The 22,312-nt window shown below is 44.8% G+C and overlaps 1 protein-coding gene across 1 annotated transcript in view; it reads right to left on the bottom strand.

Annotated features, from left to right (window-relative positions):
• SMARCAL1 (SWI/SNF related, matrix associated, actin dependent regulator of chromatin, subfamily a like 1) overlaps positions 1 to 22,312 on the bottom strand; it is a 70,616-nt gene that overhangs the window by 41,460 nt on the left and 6,844 nt on the right. The window contains exons 5-10 of the mRNA XM_003254055.1: positions 21,125 to 21,358; positions 17,961 to 18,011; positions 12,862 to 13,048; positions 8,775 to 8,925; positions 6,179 to 6,337; positions 2,834 to 2,899 (exon numbers count right to left, since the gene is read on the bottom strand). Coding sequence (XP_003254103.1) covers positions 2,834 to 2,899; positions 6,179 to 6,337; positions 8,775 to 8,925; positions 12,862 to 13,048; positions 17,961 to 18,011; positions 21,125 to 21,358 — 848 coding nt within the window. The remainder of the gene's footprint in view (positions 1 to 2,833; positions 2,900 to 6,178; positions 6,338 to 8,774; positions 8,926 to 12,861; positions 13,049 to 17,960; positions 18,012 to 21,124; positions 21,359 to 22,312) is intronic.

Here is a 22,312-nt window from a genome sequence, read left to right as displayed (position 1 = left end):
TCCCAGGGGACAGTGACACTAGTTTCTTACAATCTAACACATCTTCTCTCTGCTGACTGCTATTGCCATTTACAAAAGCCACATTTTTCTGGACACGATCTGGCCCTGCTATCCAACGAACTGTATGATTTAATCTAAATACCTCATTATGCCTATTTGCTGAAAATATGCTTGTAATATTATCAGAATATAGTTCTAAGAGATGTTCACATTAGAGGAACAATCAAGTGGTATTAAATTAGGTCCTTATATGGCTTTTCAAAGACATACTTTACTTTTCCCCAACTATCTTATTATTCCAAAAACATTTAGATTCATTTCCTTATTTAGATTGGTGGTTCTCCATGGGGTTGGGGAAGGGCAAGGTGGGTAAAGAGTGATTTGTCCTCCCTCAGAGGACATTTGGTAGCATCTGGAGATAATTTTGGTTGTCATGACTGGGGAGGAACTGCTGGCATCTAGTGGGTAGAGGCCACGGATGCTGCTAAACATCCTAAAATGCACACGACAGCCCCCCAACAACAGAGTCATCCAGCCCAAAATGTCAACAGTACCAAGGTTGAGAGACTCCAATCTAGACGAAAATACAATAGACAGAGGTGAAAGGTTCGGTTAACAGAATAGCATGGAATGCTCCATCCCACTCCTTCACCCCAATCCTGCCACAGTCCAGCATTATATGAAGTCAACGTTGCAGAAGAGCGTGGCCTCAAGACACCTTCATAAACACAGGCCATGTTCATGAGGCTTATTTTAAAATATTAATTCATCCAAGTTCTACAGCAAATGCAGAGTAGTACATATTAGTTAGCAGTTTAAAGATTTCTTTTAAACATGTCACTTTGAAACACACTCAAGATATTATAGAGGTATATGCTGCTTCCAAAGGTCTGGCTGAGAAGCACACATTTCAGAAACCACTATCTGGTTCAGCTTGCCCAGCCAGGCAATGACTACATTAACAAGTGGTTGCTAGAAGCTTTCACATTATATCTTTAATGATAGAATCTATCTAGTGTGCAATTTCTTTCGTCTAAACAATCAGGAGTAAAGATTTAATTTAGTTATGGCTGAAATACTGAAACCATAATACCAAACCCTATTGTTTTCCTATGGAAAGCATATTAAAGCCTCCCAAAAGAAGGGTTACCAACCTAGGAAAAACATTTTATTTAAATGTGTCCATCAATGGCTATCGACATATAAATATTTATAGGTAATACTGGCAGAGAATAAAGCTTTTTTTTTTTTTTCTCTTTTTGAGATAGAGTCTTGCTCTGTCATCCAGGCTGGAGTGCAGTGGCGCAATCTCGGCTCACTGCAACCTCCGCCTCCCAGGTTCAAGCGATTCTCCTGCCTCAGCTTCCTGAGTAGCTGGGATTACAGGTGTGCACCACTATGCCTGGCTCATTTTTGTATTTTTAGTACAGACGGGATTTCGTCATGTTGCTCAGACTGGTCTCAAGTGACCCACATGCCTCAGCCTCCCAAAGCGCTGGGATTACAGGCGTGAGCCACCACCCCAGCAAAACCAAGCTTTTGCAGTAAAAGACTTTCATTCTTAGGTTTGGCACATGACATGACTCTGCCTTGGAAAATGTATCATATTCCATTATTCCTAAACACATGAAAACTTGAAATGAGTGGACACTTACGTGTGTTTTGTGAGGAACTGGTAAGATTAATGTTCAAATGCTAAGCTTCATTAACATTTAGCATATTTGTTTTCCCTAGTTTAGGTAAAAGTTAAAGCTTCTTTTAATCAATAAAAGCCATAGTTTTAAAATGCTAGTACAACACAAAGGTTGCTTTGAGCACAAGAAAAACACACACTTTGGTTTGCTCAGTCTACACAAACCAAAGTGGATACCTCCAAAGTTATCTGTGAGAAATTTCTAACTTGTTACGAGAGAAAAGGCTACTTTTCTAATTGTACTTCTCCTTCCCTCTTCCAATAATAGGAACAAAATCATCCCCCCACCCCCAAAATGGAAGGAAATTTAGAGGCCTACCCTCAGTTGGGATGGGGGACTAAGAAACCAAACACAGACAGAAGAGAGAGACAGATGAAACACAGAGCCTATATTGCACATCAGAACACGCTTAGATAAAGACTAGAATCTGCATCACATACCCACGCCTGCCTGCTGTGAAGCCAGAACTCACACCCACCAAGGCACTCAGAGATGAGTTGAGGCCACCACAGGGAGGAATGGGGATGGCTGCCCCTTCTGTCAACCAAAGAGGCTCAGGGTAGCCACAGAAAACAGTATCAGCTTTTAAAGCCCATCTTGGCTTTGCCAGTGTATCTCGCTGACCCCACCAGCCCTTGCTCAGTTCTGTTTGTATTAGGTTGATGCAAAAGTAATTGCATTTTTTTGCCATTACTTTCATTAATACAACTCATCTTCCCTGATTTCCAGCATCTAGACAGCTTTGCCACTACAAGTGACTTAGAAGACAGGCAGTTTTTTCTAAGCTAATGAGTAGACAAGCTGCTAGCAGCTCTCCCTTGTCTAAGTAGGAAGCCAGAGGAGGATTCTGGAGTCCAATGCCCACCCAGCCTCAATAGTCTTGACCTTGGAGAGACAAAGGCAGCACTACTGACTACTAGTACTGACTACTAGTTCCTTAGCAGGATGTTAGGAAGAAAGATGAAATTGGTACCACAGCCCTAAGGAGAGAGAGAGACACCCTAAGTCAATGTCAAGTCATGACCATGGCCCGCAGGTCTGTACTTGCAACCCCTGCTGGACTAGGGACCACATGCAAGCCTGAGCAAAATATTATGGGATGCCAATGCTCAGTGGGCTCGGTTCTCAGAAGTACTCACCTTTAGAACTGGCATAGCTGCTCGACAGCGGGCAGTCCTACTGTTTTTGAGGAAGTGAGATTCATCCTGAAAAGAAGTAGCCACATAAGTGAACAAGGTTCAATCTTGAGTGGACAGAAATATGGGCCACTTTAGGCTGGACCCTGGCATGGCAAGCGCAAGGTGGATGCTCCCTTAGCACTTTCTCATTCAAGGAGATGGCTCAGTGGGCCTAGGACAGGACCCAGGGTTCTGGTGGCAGCTGCTCTACTGCATTCTGAGCAAGTTGCTTCATCTCTCCGGGGACAATTTTCCATCTATAAAGTGGGATTCATGAATCCCTGCTCCACCCACCTCAGAGGCTGCTCAAAGAAACCACTAGAAGGTGGTTTGCTGCTTTTTAAGAGGCACCTCGCACTTGTGGAGCACTAGACCAAGTGCCCCATAGTGGGCCCTGCACTGGTGCAAAGCTCTGGGGTGTCCGGCCCCTGCCCTCAGGGGCTCAGGGTGCAGGAAGGATGCCAGACACAGTGACAACCGATCAGGCTATATTATCAGTACTGTCACTGAGGCAAGTGTAAACAAAGTGCTGGAGAAACTGAGAAACGGAAAGAAGATGATATGATTCCTATTCTCAAGGAACTGCTATGTTTAGAACATGAAGTCTGATTAACCACTCTGTATCTGTGCATAAGCAAATATATATATATATATATAGTTTTTCTTTATTCTTTTTTCTTTTCGTTGCATAAGCAAATATAGAGTTGATCATATTTTCTAAAGCCAAATGAGTAACTAATACATAAGTACTTGAGTGGAAATTTTCTAGTTTGGAACAGAGTCAAATTCCTTGCTGTGTGACTCTGAGCAACTACCTCTCCGTAATGCCAGTTTTGCTGTTTGTAAAATGGGTATCATAGTTCCTTATGTATTAGGTTGCTGTGAGTCTTAAATGAGCTAACACATTGTGAAGTCCTTAGCACAGCCCTGTCACTCAGTAAGCACTCAATGGTATCAGCCTTCCTATAACTGGGATACCAGTGAGATCCCAACACTGTCCTTAAAGATGATCTATAATACTATGCAGCCATAAAAAAGGATGAGTTCATGTCCTTTGTAGGGACATGGATGAAACTGGAAAACATCATTCTCAGTAAACTATTGCAAGGACAAAAAACCAAACACCGCATGTTCTCACTCATAGGTGGGAATTGAACAATGAGAACTCATGGACACAGGAAGGGGAACATCACACTCTGGGGACTGTTGTGGGGTTGGGGGAGGGGGGAGGGACAGCATTAGGAGATATACCTAATGCTAAATGACGAGTTAATGAGTGCAGGAAATCAACATGGCACATGGATACATATGTAACAAACCTGCACATTGTGCACATGTACCCTAAAACCTAAAGTATAAAAAAAAAAAAACACTAAAAAAAGAAAAAAAAAAAAGAAATCCCCTATTCCATTTCAGCTATCACGAGCAAAAAGGGCCACAAAGCACAACAGAGGGGAGTGTGAAATAACCCTCAAAATGTCAAGACGGTATCTTGTCCAGAAAGCTGGAGTGTTATAGTCATATGCCTTTCTGATGATGAGACCTCATTACAGTCAAGAAAAAGGTATTTATGGAGAAAAAACACAGAAAGTACAGAGGATATGGAAGAGAATGGGCCCTTTCAACCAATGGGTAAAAATGTGCCAATACTGGAACAAATCTCAAAGAATGGCTTGAAACTGAAGCCTCTTCTGAAAAGTGTGACACTTCAGAGCCATCACTCTATTCTTTCCTACAACATTTCTCTGAAAGCTCTTACTTAACTGAAGAACAAACCAACAATGGTGGTAAGTGGCTTGCCAAAAATCATACGGCAGGTTAAGTGATGGGCCAGAAAGAGAAGAACATGAATTCTGAAGGCAGACGCAACCCAGCTTTAATCAATAACCTCTAACTTGCTAGCTTCGTGCCTATGGGCAAATTTATGTACCCACTCTCACTGCCAGTTTCATCAGCTGTGAAATGGATAATTCACAAGGATAAAAGATAAAGCCTGCTCAGGGGCCACTGGGAAAATAGATGATTATATGTCAGTACCTAACACAAGGCAACACTCAAGAATTGAAAGCATTATTCTTCCCACACACTCTAGAGCCATCCCCATCATCCTGGGAAACTTCTTGTAATGTTTTCATTTCACATGTATGCTGACATCTTTTCAAAGCCACACTTGAATTTGTGCCGAACCAGAAATTACTCCCCCAAAGACTCATTACCTCTATCACTTTGCAAAACTATCAACACTCAAGTTTGCTTATGCTAAGAACACAGTGTGGCTCTCATGTCCAAAACAGAATAATAGATCCCCTGAGGTCAGTAACGGTATCTTCTCCTTCCTTTCTCTAAGCTCCCACAATATTTGTGTGAGTTATGTAAATATACTCAGTACTGACAGAGATGGCTGGGTACCAAGTCTGTCTAGACTTTCCTTAGGAAGTATGTGAGGAGTTAAAAGTAGGAAAGCCTGCAACTGAAAGATATGTTGTCAAATCTGGAAGCAGGTCAGTCAGACCTTCTTTAAAAAACAATTAGAGGCTGGGCAAGGTGGCTTACACCTGTAAATCCCAGCACTTTGGGAGGCCAAGGTGGGTGGATCACCTGAGGTCAGGAGTTCGAGACTAGCTTGGCCAACATAGTGAAACCCCATCTCTACTAAAAATACAAAACTTAGCTGGGCGTGGTGGCAAGTGCCTGTAATCCTAGCTACTTGGGGAGCTGAGGCAGGAGAATTGCTTGAACCCGAGAGGCAGAGGTTGCAGTGAGCCGAGATCACGCCACTGCACTCCAGCCTGGGTGACAAGAGTGAAACTCCGTCTCAAAAAAAACAACACAAAAAAACCTCCAAAATACAATTAGAGTAAAAAGTGCTTTTGTGGGGTGGGGGTGTATCTTCACATTGGCTGGAAGAAAACTCAATTGTTTGAGTAAGATGGCACCAGATGTAGGCACACCCCCTTACCGTCCAGGCTGTAGTCCCCAGAGCCCCAGGTGGCCTGTGATCCACATGATGGCCTCCATCCATGACTCACGCTGGGAAAGAAGATGAGCTAGAAATCCCCAGCAAAGACTAATTAAATCACAATTTCAAAAAAAGCTCCCTAGGAGATTCTAGTACGTAGCCAGAGTTGAGAATGGCTATTTGAGGGGAATGAATTTCCAGTTCCCCACAAAATAAAGACAGTGATTTCTATTCTTCTAGAAACTAAACGCGGCTCAAGAAGATTATAGACATGAAAGTTCTCAGAGCTTTTACAAAGAAAGTTTCCAGAGAGATAAAGTACTTAAAGACTTTGCCAAGTTTCTTACAATGATGACAACTTTAAAAGGGGTTTTTAGCTGTTTTTCCAACTTGCTAAGAAGGTCAAAGCTGACAATGTTGATCAGGCCAGCTGTCAGGCGGTCCTTCCCAGTCACCACGACGTTGATGCAATCTGGGCTCAGAGATGGCAGCCACCGAAGGAAGGCCTGTGGACAACAGGAGGGAACAAAGCTACAATGACCAACCAGCACAGCGGCTGTTGGTTGTGACAGCAGCAGGCTCATGCCCATGAACAGCCATCACCTCTACCTTCCTCTCACTCTTCTGCACCCCTTCACTTGCCACTGACAGGACACTCCCCCCCTTTTTTTTAATAGTTGGGGGAGCCGGGTGCGGTCGCTTACACCTGTAATCCCAGCACTTTGGAAGGCCGAGGAGGGCGGATCACCTGAGATCGGGAGTTTGAGACCAGCCTGACCAACATGGAGAAATCCCATCTCTACTAAAAATACAAAATTAGCTGGGCATGGTGGTGCATGCCTGTAATCCCAGCTACTCGGGAGGCTGACACAGAAGAATCGCTTGAACCCAGGAAGTGGAGGTTGTGGTGAGACGAGATCGCGCCATTGCACTCCAGCCTGGGCAACAGGAGAGAAAACTTGGGTCTCAAAAAAAAAAAAAAAAAGAGTTGTATTGGTCACACTTTGTTGCCCAGGCTGGAGTACAGTGGCACCATCATAGCTTACTGCAGCCTCAAACTCCTAGGCTCAAGTGATCCTCCCGTCTCAGTCTCCCAAGTTGCTGGGACTACAGGCGCGTACCACCATACTCTACTAATTTCTTTTTTTTTTTTTAAAGAGATGGGTCTCAGTATGTTGCTTAGACTGGTCTTGAACTACTGGCCTCAAGTGATCCTCCTGCCACAGCTTCCCAAGTTGCTGAGACTACAGGCATGAACCACCATGTCTGGCTATCTCCCTGCCTTTGTCAACAGTCACTTCATAGTGTCTGGGTTTCATCTCTGTGATCTCTAACTAGATGGTAAGTTTCTGCAGGGAAAGAATGTGACTCTTCTTAAGAGGAATTTTATAAAGGACTTAGCAGAGCCTGGTACACTGAAGGCAAATCATAAACGTTTATTGATGATTATAAGACTATGTCAATATTTCTACAAATCCACCTTCTCTCTCTGGCAATCTGAGCATCTCTAGCCAAACTCACCCAGGCATCTGGGTGCTCACTTGCCTCATCTGGGGTGACACTGTTCGATACAGGGAGGGCTGGCCTTTTCTCTAACCTCAGGCTGGTCACCATCTGGCTGACTCTTCCTAGAATTTCTGAGGGTACTGTGGGAACCTAACACACACAAAATATGTACTGAAGATTACTTTCTACAAGCAATGGCAGAATTCACAAGACTTGGGAGGCCAAGGCAGAAGGATCACTTGACCTCAGGAGTTCAAGACCAGCCTGGGCAACATAATGAGACACTGTCTCATCAAAAAATAAAATTAAAAATTAAAATTAAAGAAAAGAACTCAGACCACCGGGACAGAAAAAAAACGAGATGCACATTTTTTAGTTTTTTTTTTTTTTTTTGCCATCTCTTTGGTCGCAACAGCACGCCTGGGCCTTGGGCTGACTGGCAGCAGGAGGAGCTGCCTCCTCTGCACGAGTGGCTCGTGGAGGCCTCAGGAAGAAGCCCCAGGCTGACGTCAGTCGCATAAAGCTAGAAAAAGCTGTGGACGATGGACTAGGTCTTCCTTCTTCACTGAGTTTGTTCACGGGCTTTTTATTCATTTCACAAAACCACTCTGATTCCTGGATTTACAGTAGAAAAAGCTCAAGGGTGGGTGATACAGTTTTCTTGTGAGGCTCTGCATCCATAAAGCTACCTGGCAGACAGTGAACATCCCATTTACTCCCCCCTCTACAGAGTGCAAAATCCCTGAGTCGGGAAGTCAGGAGATGCCACATCAAGATCTGCCAGGGCTCCTCATTAACGGGAAGCATGGAGCTTAACCTCTGAGATTCCATTTTCTCATCTATAAATGGGGTTACTGTCTATTGTACCCACTGCATAGGACTGTCATGGGATTGAGGAAAATATAGGAGGTAAAAATATTTTAAAAATTAAGTGTGGGCCAGGCACAGTGGCTCCTGTAATCCCAGCACTTTGGGAGGCCAAGACAGGTGGATCACTTGAACCCAGGAGTTTGGGACCATCCTGGGCAACATGGCAAAACCTCATCTTTACAAAAAGTACAAAAACTAGCCAGTCTCATAATCCAGTTTCAAAATGAATAAAAATTTTAAAAAACAATAAAAAAGCAGAATAAAAAAAATTAAGTGTGGTACAGATGAAAAGTATTATTAGCAGGGCACAGAGGTCCCAGAAGTGCCTGCTGACAGATGAACACAAGTCTCTAAGCCAGTTTCTCCTTGGCTTTCTTCCCTCAAGATGTAACCTGATTCTAATCCAGAAAACCCCCAGCCTGCCCTCAGGTGGCATCTCATCTCTCTTCCTGCCTTTGCCTTTACTTAAGACGATACTTAAAGATCCCTAGGCCCTGTCTGCAAACCATTATTTTATGACTCTAAGAAAACCTTCTCTGTGAAAACTGCAATTTGAAGAGCATTAACCTGCTCCCAGGTGAAGCGCACAGAGGATGGCACCACCACCAGGAGTGGCCACTCCTTCCGGTAAAAGGCTGCGATGCAGATGGCTTGGATGGTCTTCCCCAGGCCCATGTCGTCAGCGAGCAGCAGGCGGCCTCCTTTGGCTATGGCAAAACTGAAGGCAGACAAGGTGAGGATGGCATGTTTCCCGGGGCATGAGTTCATGTGCCCTCATGTCCGGTGGGTCAGCACTGCTGGGTGAAAGCCACTGCACTGGCCAGCCCGGGCCCAGCCCACCACCAGACTTGCTCCCCAGAAGGAAAGGAGCATGGGCCAAATAGGGAGCAGAATAAAAAAGAGAGAGAGAGAGAAAGCCCAAAAAGGAAAAATGTGGAATGTGGTCAAAAGGTAGGAAGAAGATCTGGAAGATGATTAGGTCGTGGAGGCCAAAGAAGGAAGTTTCCAGTGAGAAGAGTCGCCTCGGTCCACTGTAGGCAGGGCCCAGGGGACGTACATGGAGGAGGGTGGTGGGAGTCCAGGACTAGCATTGAGGAGGGCATGCTTACTCACTCCAGAGTCTGCCTTGAAAGGAAGGAAAGGGTTGGGCGCGGTGGCTCATGCCCGTAATCCCAGCACTTTGAGAGGCTGAGGGGTGCGGATCACCTGAGGTCAGGAGTTTGACACCAGCCTAACCAACATGGTGATACTCCATCTCTATAGGCACATGCCTGTAGTCCCAGCTACTCGGGAGGCTGAGGCAGGAGAATCGCTTGAACCTGGGAGGCAGAGGTTGCAGTGAGCTGAGATCACACCATTGTACTCCAGCCTGGGCAAAAAAAGCAAAACTCCATCTCAAAAAAAAAAAAAAAAAAAAAAAAAGGAAAGAAAGAAGAGCTGGTGGGGTGAAAAGAAGGCTTTCTGAAGATCAGAGAGGACTCAGTATGCATAAAGGCAGAGAAAGGGGCTGGCAAAGACAGAAGATGCTGCTAACGAGGAGAGAGGCGGAGAAAAGGATGCGAGGAAGGGTGCTTGTCCAACAGGGAGCACCAACCTCAGCATTGAGGTTTTCACTATGGCAGCCTCCAGGACCCTAAAGCCCTTAAGTGCAGCATCCCTTGCTAATAGTTCATGAATAAAGGTGTATTCCACTATTTTGGAGCCAGATTGGCTGGGGTTGGAGTCCCAATTCCATCACTCAGCAGCTGTACACCTTCATGCACATGATTTAACCTCCCTATGCCTCAGCCCCCTCAGCAGTAAGAAGGGAGTAATAACAGTACCTATCTCATGGAGCTGTGGGAGGGTTAATAAAGCTAATACTGAAAACAGTGGTTGGCAACATCATAAGCGCTAAGGAAGTGCTTCTATCATAACTACTATTCCACAAAAAGAAAAAGAATCAAAACACAAACAGTAAAAATGACTTGTTCGTGTCGCATGATGAAACAGTGAAAAGCTAAAAGGATCCCAAGTGCCAGATGTCTGGTCCTCTGTGCCAAATACTAGTCTTCTTTCATCTAATCTCTGAAAAATAGATCATTTGCTCAGAATCCTGATAATAAGCTGCTGGGATAGTTCTTTCTCTTTCCTTCTCACACAGTGAAAACAGAGAATGTCACCTCTTCTAATCAGCAATTAGCAGGGCTGACAAGAAGTCTAGGCTGCACTTGCCCTTTCTGAATTGCCTGGAAACACCGTTTCCAAAGATGGAAAACTGGGCAGCAAATCCCCAGGCAGCCCGAGGCCAGTAGAGTGTGGGGACAACAGGCATCATGGCATGGCACCCTTCTGTTCTCCCTGCAGCCTGGGCGGGGCCCTGCCTGGGAGAGGGGGCAGCCCTTCCCAAAGCCCAGATTTGGCGGCCTCACCCTCCACTGGGGAGGAACGGAGCCGAGCAGTGGGCTGCCTCACCTCTCCAGAACAGGCGCAGCCTCCTCCCTGTACACCCACCTCTATGAAATCTTCTGGACCATTTCTGGGATCAACCCACAACACAGACAGATGGGGGGAGGGCAGGTGTGAAAAGATGTATTTTTTACCTCACTTTCTGATTTACAAAATTGGTGGCCAGCGAGGACAGGCAGTACCTAAGCAACGGAATCCATGGAGAGCCCCACGCCCTTTGAGCATCTTTTGTTTCAGCCTCCTCAGCTTTACCATCTATAATTTCCAGAAGTTTGGTATATCCACATCCTTAGAGCAGAATGGACCCCCTGAATTTCACATTCTCTCCTTTTTCCCCTGCCTAGAGGGAGCCCAACTAAGGAACAAAGTGGCCAAAAAATGACAACAAAGACAGAAAAAGCCTGGATAACAGAGGAACAATAACATAATTAAATGTCATCCTCCACAGGGTAGTTGAATATAATAGAAAAAAATGCCATACTCAGAAATTAATCAATCAGAAAACACAGACTTAAGCCCCAACTCCACTTTTGGCAGCTGAATAACTTTAGGCAACTGACTGTCTTTCTAAGCCTCAATTCATTCACCTGCTGAAGAGAGTGACTTGGATATTAGAAGATGCTGATATTTCTAAGAGATTCTGCTTTATAAATTAAAGGGTGTGTTCAATTGTAGTTCTTGCATTAAAGAAAACAAAACAAAACATGGAATTGACAGCCCTCCTCCCCCAATGCCAAACCCCCACCTCTTCAGGGTATGAAAGTTAAAATCTGAGTTTATTTAGAAAATTCTGAAGAAAGATTACAAGTACTTCAGAGCCACAGAGAGAGAAACAGATCTGCCCTGGGGTGCCTCACACACAGAGCCTCTCTCAGGGGTAATGGGGTAACTGGTAAGACCAGCACCCACCACGTGGACCCAAGGATGGCTAACAGTGCCACGAAGAACTGGATGCTGAAGGCAGGGGCTGCCCAGGGGGTGGGGCTGGGCAACCTCTACTGCAGCTTTAATAAAGAGGCCCAGAGAAAGAAAGATGAAAGGAAAAAACCACCCTGAGCCTGGTTAAAACAAGGCCCAAAGGACATCTCACCAGCTGGAGAATTGGAATGGCAATGCCAGAGGAAGTTTTGCAGAGTGTGCTATTTAAGAGGGATAGAAGGAAATGAAGAAAAGAATTAGGGGGAAGGGCTGGGGCCAGGTAATGTAATAAAGTGCATTGTGCCCAAACGGCACACTGAGACCCAAATCCTGCCAAAGACAGTAGCCAAGCTTTCACCAAAATACCACAATCAGGCTTCAAGCAGGCAGGCTGTTGTGGTTTGTCAGTGCCATTGTTAATTTAGGTTCCTTCCCTTGCACAGGGCTCTATGTCCAACTACACTGTCTAATAACAGCTTCTTATTTCTAGACAGACTATCAAGACTTCCTCTTTCTTCTCCTTGAACTCCCATATTTTTAAGCGAAGACTAGTTCAAATCTGGCATTTTGCTTCTCCCAAGAAACTCAGGAAAAAAAGGAAAGATCAGGATGTAGGTTTATCTTTTTTCTTCCTCTAATAAGAGCACCTTGACTTTCTTTTGGAGAACTGCCACCTCCCACTTTCAATCCAAGTAATTTAGGTGGGCAGGCCTTACCCTCTGGTTCTAGGGACAGGCCTATCACCAAGTCTAATCACCAAGACCTCAAGCCTCCAAGGCCACAACGACTGGCTCCAACATTGGTACCAGACTTCAGCTATTGCAGTGTTAGCCCCATTAGAAAAAAGGTGCTTCTGTGTGTTGCTAGGCTGAGAATGCAAGTTGGAAGCTCCTGGCTGCCCGAGCTGCCACACTTGAGTAACACCTGCTTGGGAACAGAGCAAACAAACAGAAAGCAGATCTGAGAGAGGAGAGCAGCCTGATGAGATCTTTAGAGATGATGGATTTTCTCTTACAGGCACTGAGAAATCTCTTTCCTTAAGCTAGTTTGAATTGGGTTTCTGCATAGCTGCAATTCAGAGTCCTGATTAACCCATGGAATTTGAAATCAATGGTTACAATAAAGCTTTGGTAACAGCACACCTGGCTGTTTAATGCCTAGACTCCTCTAAATTTTCATCTATCCGTGGAAAATAAAAGTTCATAAAACAGGAAGCATCTGAATGCGGTCTGTGGTGAGTAATGAAATTTGAGCAAGAGAGGAAGAGAGAGGAAGATCAAGAACCTACTTGACTCCAGCTCTCTGAAAGGGCATGAGATTAGATACGAGCTTGGGGTCCACTTCAGAAAGGTCTGCCTCTGGGACATCTGGCGTGAGACTGAGAGATGTCTTCTTGAGCTGAGAAGCAAACGCCAGGGTGAGGGTCGTGGGCAGAGGGTCCAGCTGAACTTGTGGGAGGCAGCGCGCCTTTGCAACTGAAAAGAAGAACAGAAGCATATGAGCTGGAGTGTTCATGCCCAAAAGATTTAGAGAAAGAGGAGCTTTGGGATATATATATTTCCTTCCAATGATGCTGGTCCTAGGTCCCTATATAATGGGTGGAGAAATCTCTTCTAGTCAGGACCATTAACCCAAATGGGAAAAATAATTTACTTGGGATCTACATGAAAATGAAAGCAAATGAATTGCACTGACCTTGCTTTTTGAAAGAATGTAGTCTCACCTGATTTTAAACTTCAAAAAAGAGGGAAAAAAAAGCCTTTATTCAATAGAGAAACAGAAAAAGAATAAACCAGAGAGATAAATAAAACACATAATTCTTGGGAGAAGAAGGCTGAATTACAAATTAATAATGCAGAGAAAAAATGACAGACCAAGAGACCCTTGGCAGTGGAACTACCGTTAAATCACTAACCACAGCCTGCTGTCCTGAGGGCTGTCACTTTCAGGATGTTCTTCCCTTTTATCATTTTCCTTTGAAAAATCTAATTAGAAGAGTAGCCATTATTTACAGATCGTCAATTGCTCTTTATCCTTTACCTTTTCAAGGGCACTCTGGGAGTCAGAGTAACCCACCAAGAAGCTAATTGTCCTCCGGTATCCAGTAAAGGAAACTACAAAGAGAAACTGGGTATTATTTTACTTCTATCCAATATTATTTGAAATAGTAAGGCTGGTTCTCTATTTCATACAGTCATGTGTGATCATACGTTTTCTCAATACCCTCACAAGTGATTCCAAAAGTCTTTTGCCACAACCATCAATTGGTTACCACCGTAAATACTGATGTGAACGTGCAGGGCTGAGCCATCTACTGCTACCTCCAATTGCTTTGTATTTTCAATATATTTAAGTCCATTTCTCTCTTCCACTAAATATAAGTATCAGTTATTTCTGGAAACAGTTTCCACAAAAATAATCACCATGAGAGGAAATTAGGTAAGGTTGATGGCTTTAATACAAAACAGACTGTCCATATTGATGCAGAAATACATTTTATACCTCCAAATTAAATATGAGCATGTTGATTTCTGCACACTTCAGGAGGCTGAGCACTCCTTGTACTTTCAGAAACCATTTTCATTTTAATTCTAGTGATCCTCAGAACTCAAATACCTGATGAAAGCTAAGAAAGGGCTGACGAACTGGCTGGTAGAAAATGCAGGGCTTTGTAAGCATTATGTTCCTTCGGCCATTTAAGAGGAATAAAACCAACATCTACCCTGTCTCCTACCAACTACTGTCTCCCAAATCCTATGCTGCTAGTTCAGACATCTCAGTGTTCCTGAGAAAGCAACCATTCCTTGACAACGACTGTCTCTACTGTCCTTTCCCTGGTACTAGGAGATGACAGACGTGCTGTCTGGCTTCATGAGTCATCTGGAAGTCATTTCTGTAAAATAGCTCTTTGCCAGAATGCTACTAGCCACATAGCAGAGATGCTAATGTTTTCAAATAGCAGCTGACAAGACAAGATTGTTGAGAACCCTTCTGGACTGACAGCAAGGGGAAAACAAAAGGCCTATGCCAGTTTCACTGGGGGCAAAAGGCCTGAGTCACTTAGAATAGAGGAGGAAAGCTTAGATTCTCCTTACTAGAGAAAATAACTCCCACTGCTTCACCAATGAACACTCACATACTCAGGTCTTATTGTCATTTCTTCGTTAGTTTCCTATGCACATGTTCACTAGCTCAGGGTCAACGATCTAATTTCACTCGTGAGGAAGGACAGCATGGGGTGAGGAAGGAGGTGGGCATTCCCTAGGTTCACAGTACTGGCGGAGAAATAGGAACTAAAGTGGAACTGGGCTCTATTCTCACCGCTTTTCCCTCCCCAGCTTCTTAGTATAGCTGGCTTCTAAATTTTATAATGGGTCACGTTACAAAGGCAGATGGCAATTTTAGTCTTATTTCTGTCACTGACCTTACTGTAACCCTGCAACGCTCCCAGTAAGGAAAGCCACTGTTTCCTTTCTCTGGGCCCAACCTTTTCTCAGTCTATGAAATAGGAAGATCAGTCTTATCTTCCGTGAGACACTGTCATGATGAGATAGCAGGTAAAAATTCTAAATCTAGAATCTTCACTCAGGATCCATGGAATCATCTTTATCAAGTGCAAAATCTTATTTGTGACCATTATGTGCATTTTTTTCTGGGTGGAGAATCCATTCTTTTCATCAGATATTTCAAGGAGTCTGTTGTCTGCAAAAGATCAGGAACCACTCTACAATGCTATCTGAGTCACAAGTCATGGTTTTTCAACACTACATTTATCTATTAATGCTGTAAGTGTCCTGCTTTTTGTTGTTCCATAAAAGTCAAAGACTTTATAGCTAACATATGTGTGTTTCCAGGTTGAAAGACAAAGGCAAGAAGGAAATAACTCACTTCTATTTTTCTTCAAAAATTCAGCTTTTGTGGCTGGGCACGGTGGCTCACACCTGTAATCCCAGCACTTTGGGAGGCCAAGGTGGGAAGATCACTTGAGGCCAGGAGTTCGAGACCAGCCTGGCTGACATGACGAAACCCCATCTCTACTAAAAATACAAAAATTAGCCAGGCGTGGGGGATGTGCACCTATAATTCCAGCTGATAATAGCAGGAGGCAGACAACTTCCTAGGCAGACAGGTGTGGGTCTGCAGTGAAACCCAACCTTCAAGCCAAAGACAGACTGAAACCTGAAAACCAGGCTGTCAGTTCCAGGTGGAGTCCACAACCCAGAATAAGAACTTCCTCAATGCCTTTTAGCCAATTGAATGGTGCTTTTTCCAGGCCTGCCCATGGTCCAATCAGCACACACCCCCCCATTCTGAGCCCATAAAAACCCTGGACTTGGCCACACGTTGGGACTACCCACTTTGGGTCCCCTCTCCACTAAGAGCTGTTCGTTGCTCAATAAAACCCTTCTCTGTCTTGCTTACTCTCCAGTTGTTCATGTAACCTCATTCTTCTTGGACGCAGGACAAGAATCTGGGACCCGCTGAATGGCAGGTGAGAAAACGGCTATATCACATTCCTGGTCTGCTTGCCAAGCTGCAGGCAGTGACATGCTCCTGTTTGTCGAACCACAGGAGTGAAGAGTGGCAACCTTTCTGGAGCCCAGACCTTGGGACTCCCTGAGCCAGAGCTGTGACATGCTGTAACACCCCCTTGGGGCTCCATGGTTGCTGGTGTCTTCAAGTTTTCGGGTACCAGCACATTCCCATCATCCAGATGCTGGTGCCCAAGGCAGAAGCTGCTTGTGGTATGCCTAGTCCAGCTGCAGCCTCACACGGAGCTAGTGCCTGTGCCACAGTCTGGAGCTGCCCGCTCCGCTGCAGCAGCTGGTGCACCTGGCTGTGTGCTGTGGCCAGACCCTACACTCACTCGCTCACACACCCTCCACTGCTCCATGCCTAGCTCGCCCATGGTGGGTGTGGAATCTGGACTGGTAGTGTGAGCCGAGCGCAGTCTGCCAGGTCGAGTGGGCAGAGCAAGCCCAGTGGCAAGCCCAGCTGGTAAAGTGGCACCAAAAGGATTCTGTGTAACAGCTACTTGGGAGGCTGAGGCACGATAATCGCTTGAACCTGGGAGGCAGAGGTTGCTGTGAACTGAGATCGTGCCACTGCACTCCAGCCTGGGTGATATTGAGACCCTGTCTCAAAAAGAAAAAAAAATTCAGCTTTTGCCAAATAATTCCCTCTAAATCACAAGTTCCGAATAGTAGCAGCCAGAGTCTCAAGATCAACGTGAGCCATCCTTTCTGCTTCAGCCAGCATTTATTAAGTTATCATCTCATATTCAAACCTAATCGTGTAGTTCACAGCAAGTTTTGCTTAAGGAACCAAAGGCTCTTCCTTTATATTTAATTCCTATGTCAGGAGAGCAGATAGAGATTAAAGACCACCCCTTTTTTTACTAAAGGGACAATGGGACCCAGAATATTTAATTATTTACTCAATGTCACACAGTAAATCACATAAGAAGGAGACAAAAGGAAGGAACCCAGTTTTTCCCTCACATTGAAGCCCTAGCCTGCCAGGCAAGATGACCAATGACTCAGAGCTCCCAGGGTTGGCTCATGTCTGTCCTGGCCTGATTGGTACCCACAAATGACTCCTTCCTTGGTTTGGGAGGCCCAACAGGCCATCAGGATTAGGAGTAAAGCAGAGGAACATAAGCCATGCTAGCTGCAAACCCAATGCAGAATTGTTACAGCCAGATAGATAAGGGACTGGTATTCTGGTACAGTCTGAGATATCACCATATTTCCTTTTTCCAGGCATATTAGAATTTATTGCCCCATCTAAGCAAAACACAGAGAAGAAAAATGATAAACCCAAACTGGCTTCTTCTTCTTGCACTTATGCTGTCTGTACACATATCCCTTTCCCTTGGTCAGTCTGTAAAGTGCTTATTAAAATGCCTAAGTCCCTGGCCTTGATGTCTGCCTCAAACAGAACTCTATGATGAAGTCCATTCCCAGTGAGACTCTCCTACCTTTCTTGATCATCCCATCCAGTTCTAGAAGTACACTGAGAGCCTATTCTTAGAAGTAATCTATGGTCACGTCCACCTAAGCTAAGCAATCCTAGCTCACTTCTGATTCCTAAAGTCTATGTACCCATGCTTCTAGCACTTCTATGACAGCAGGAAGGTTTCACAGGCCTGGGAAATTTTACTATTGCTGCCTCACCCTTATGGCAGAAGAGGCCTGGCATTTGTCTGGGCTGTCATAAAGCCAGTGGATGTGGACAAGGCTGCATCCTCACCTTTGCTCACCCTGTACTCAAGCATCCCACCATAGCAAAGGGAGGAGAAGATTCTTCGAAAATACATCAAATTCAAGGTGAATTATTAAAGCTTAACAATAGCATGATATACAACAAGTAAGGAAGGCTTCTTACTTAGTTTACTGTGCTCTTCCAAGAGAAAGCTCCACTTCCTGGTCTTGACATCTGCAATGACAAGAAATAAATAAGCAAATAGGACACCCTGCCCTCCTGGTACATGATCACACTTACTCATTTATTCCTTGGCTTCATAAACTTCCATTAAGCTTAGACAATGTGGCAGCTGGTCCTGTACCTAGCATTGCAGATACAGAAATTAGGAGAGTACTTTCCCTGGAGGTTTCCCCAGTATACTGGGAGGAAAAAGAGGCAGAGATGCTGACAACACTGGGTTGTAAGGGTTGTGATAAAAGGTGCCACAGGATACATGGCGGGGGAGGGTCTAGCAGGTCAGAAATGCCCTGAGTGACAGGGGTGGTAACTGGAGCTCACACCTAAGCAGCATTCATGTTCAGCCCGGCACTGTGCCAACACTCAGTGGCACCCTCTCATCTGCCCCTCCCAAGTCTGTAAGGTGGGCTGTTGTTAACTCCATTTTACACATGGGAAACAAGTTGCATGTAGTCAGTGGTCAAAATGCCAAAGTTTCAATTTCGGCTCTGCCTCTTGCTAGCTATGTCACCTTGGGCAAGTCACTGTAACACCTCTCCCTCAGTTTCCACATCTGAAAAATAAAGATACTACAGCTCCTACCTCAGGGGTTACTGTGAGGATTACGTGAAGTTTAAAGTAAAATGCTTATAAAAGTATGACTGGAAAGCAATGAGCACCTCAAAAAGCCAGTTATTATGAATTATTGTTAGTGTGATTATTATATCATCTGCTAATCAGCATAGTGTAGTATAAATTACACACAATATCAACTAAGAAAGGTGAGCATCTTTCTACCCAATGGTGGCTCATTCTTTAAATAGAGGAATTTCTCTACTAATCTGTCTTTTGAAAAATCAAGAAAGCTTGGTCTCAGTAAATGCTATCTGGGCAGCAAAAGTTCATTCTTCACTGTATAGTTCCTTCAAAAGCAAGGTGGTCAGAAAAAGGCATCATGGACACAGAGTCAGTTTCAGCAAAAAGCGAGGTCGTCCAGGTACAACCTGATGGAAGGAACAAAGCAGACAGACTAATCTTAAATGCAGAACTAGAAGAGGAAGGCCCTTCCTGACAACTTGATTCTCACAGTGGCACAGCAGCAAACAGGAAAAGCTGTGAACAACAGCTAAGGCAAAGGAACCAATCACGGTTTTTGGACCAGTATCAATGTGAGCAGGATCAGTATCAATACCTTCATGGTACCCACTCCCAGAATGCAGACCATGTCAGAAGTGTGATCTCATAGGCCGGTGATAGACACATATCACTGTATTTGCCTTTTTTATTTTTGAGATTGTCACCCAGGCTGGAGTACAGTGGTGCGATCTAGGCTCACTGCAACCTCTGCATCCTGGGCTCAAGCGATTCTCCTGCCTCAGCCTCCTGAGTAGTTGGGATTATAGGCTGGCACCACCACACCTGGATAGTTTTTGTATTTTTAGTAGACAGGGTTTCACCATGTTGGCCAGGTTGGTCTCGAACTCCTGTGACCTCAGGTGATCCACCCACCTCGGCCTCCCAAACTGCTGGGATTACACGCCACCACACCCGGCCTGTATTTGCCTTTTAAGGGCCACCCCAAGCTGAAGCCGAACATCCGAGGGGGCAGGAAAGGCAAAGGATCTAGACTGTCGTGGAGCAGCTCATCTTACGACCTGCCTGGGCCTCGCACAACTCCCGTACCCTGCTCACCAGCCTGTCCTCATCAGTCCAAACTCCATCCATCTAAGGATGATGACATAGCAACCAGCATCAGCCTCCTCCGGAACCCAAACCCTGATGAAAGCTCTTGTTGAGCAAGCAATTCTAGAGGCTTCTTCCAGAATGATGCTTGAATGTGAGGTCTCAAAGGCATGAGGTTTTAAGTATTTGAGTTCTACTTGATTAAGAACAAGATTAAACCAATTCAAGAATGGGGAAACACTAATCCATAAAAACTACATAGTTTTTAAAAAACAATGTGGCCCAAGCTAAGAATGACACCCACGAGTCCAGAATCTATAGCTGCTTCTCCTCTATTCTGATGGGGGAGCTTTTGCAGAACCTCACAAAAAAATAAAGCAAAACGGCCAGGCGTGGTGGCTCATGCCTGTAATTAATCCCAGCACTTTGGGAGGCCAAGGTGGGCGAAGAAGTTTGAGACCAGCCTGGCCAACATGATGAAACCCTACCTCTACTAAAAATACAAAAATTAGCCCAGTGTGGTGGCAGGTGCCCGTAGTCCCTGCTACTCAGGAGGCTGAGGCAGGAAAGTCGCGTGAACCCAGGAGGCAGAGGTTGCGATGAGCCAAGATTGCACCACTGCACTCCAGCCTGGGCAACAGAGTGAAACTCCATCTCAAAAATAAATAGAATAAAATAAAATACAGCAAAACTATTCTGCTGTGGCCAGTAGATGTCAAGACTGGCTTATAATTAGGGTCATCTGAAGATTAAAAAAAACAAAACAAACAAAAAACACCCCAACAATGTCCAAGCCCCACCTCCGACAAAAAAAACATCTCTGGGTAAGAATCAGGCATCGGTGCTTTTGAAGTGGCCCCGTGATGCTGATGGGCAGGCCGACAGCAGAACTACCAGCATTTTCAAACTGTGGCACCATCACCAGCAGCAGCACCAGCACAGGGAACGTGTGAGAAACGCAAATTTTTGGCTCCACGCTCAAGTTCTAGAATCAGAAACTCCAATAGTGGGGCCCAGCTAGCTGCGTTTTAACAACCCCTGCAGGCGGTTCCCTGCATGCTCAAGTTTGAAAACCACTAAGTTTGCATATGGAAAAGCATTTATTTTTATGGCAACCACCTGTTTTTCTGCTCGGCAAAGGCCAAAATAAAAACAGATGGGTTTTAAATGGCTGAAGCAGGAATTTACCTGCTTCTACCAAGAAGATATTGACCAGAGGGAAATTACGAGGTCTTCCCTTTGGGAGGCCTTATGACAAAACAGCCGTCACTGTATGTTTACTATCTGGAATAATTAACATGTCATCTTTCTATAGGAAGAGGAGCAGAACAGGAAGTCTTTCCCAAGAAAGTAATTTTTGAATATTCAAGGTAGAGAAAAATACCCTATGCTGAGATCACAGACCACTACACATTCTGGGAATCAGACAAAGACCAATTACTTGCCATATCTTCTGGAATCCATCTGTTTAAAAAGCACAATCAGGTCCTGTGAATAACTGATGTCTGCCTCGAAGTAGGCCCTGGAGATGAGCATGCATCGCCCTTTGACAAACGAAAGGGATGGAGCTAATGGAAGTCCGGCCTGTCCCTCACTGCTGGTGGAGGGTGACTCGCTGCCACCATAGGCCCATTCCAGAGGCTGCAGGTTGACCGTTGGGAGGCTCTGGGCTGCTTTCACTGCCAAAGAAGAAAAATCGAACTGAAGTGATAAAGCAGAGGACTATGATGTGGCTTTGAAATACAGGCAAGGCAAGAGGGAGAAAGTGGGGAAGGGACATGGTCAAGAGGCAAGAAAAGGCACTGTTAGATTAGGAAGGCTTGAAAGTGTTTTTTAGTTGGGGCTTTGGGAATTTCAATATTTGTTGAATGTAACTTTCCAGGTCCTTAAGTTTCTCTTTTTTTTTTTTTTTTTTTTTTTGAGACAGGGTCTTGCTCTGTCACCCAGGCTGGAGTGCAGTGCTGTGATCATGGCTCACTGCAGCCTCAACCTCCCTGGCTCAAGCCATCCTCCACCTCAGACTCCCCAGTAGCTGGGACTACAGGCGTGCACCACCACATGCGGTTAGTTTTCGTATTTTTTGTAGAGACAGGGTTCGCTATGTTGCCCAGGCTGGTATCAAATCCTTAAGCTCAAGCCATCTACCCACCTTAGCCTCCCGAAGTGCTGGTATTACAGGCGTGAGGCACCATACCTGGCCTCCCTACATTTTTCACATCAAAACATTTAAAATTCAGAAATTAACAAGGGGAAGAGGAAGCTCGCCAGGATGAATAAACTTATTAGATAATTTCTGGCATGGTGTTGGAGAAGCCACTGAAGTCAGCACACCACAAATCACCCAGTTAAGCCCATTCCTAGGTTGCTACTCTGTCTACTGCTCAGAGAACAAAGGAGTGAGGACCAGGATCACCAGGTCACAAACACACAGTTCTGAACACTATTTTATCTACTACAGATGCATTTTATAATGAACAAATTCAACTATGTAACACTAAGCTGTCAATAGACACACACTGGAGTGAAAGGCAAAAACCCTGAGTAAAGAAATATAAAAGAGCTCATGCTTTAAAAAAGTACTAAGACCATAAAAGAAGAGGATAGAGATGTAGCCAATTCAAAACGGGAGGAAA

The sequence above is a fragment of the Nomascus leucogenys genome, chromosome 22a (assembly GCF_006542625.1).
Source record: "Nomascus leucogenys isolate Asia chromosome 22a, Asia_NLE_v1, whole genome shotgun sequence".
Lineage (NCBI taxonomy): Eukaryota > Metazoa > Chordata > Mammalia > Primates > Hylobatidae > Nomascus > Nomascus leucogenys.
The sequence above is the reverse complement of the archived record's forward strand: the minus strand, read 5'-3'. Positions and strand labels throughout refer to the sequence as shown.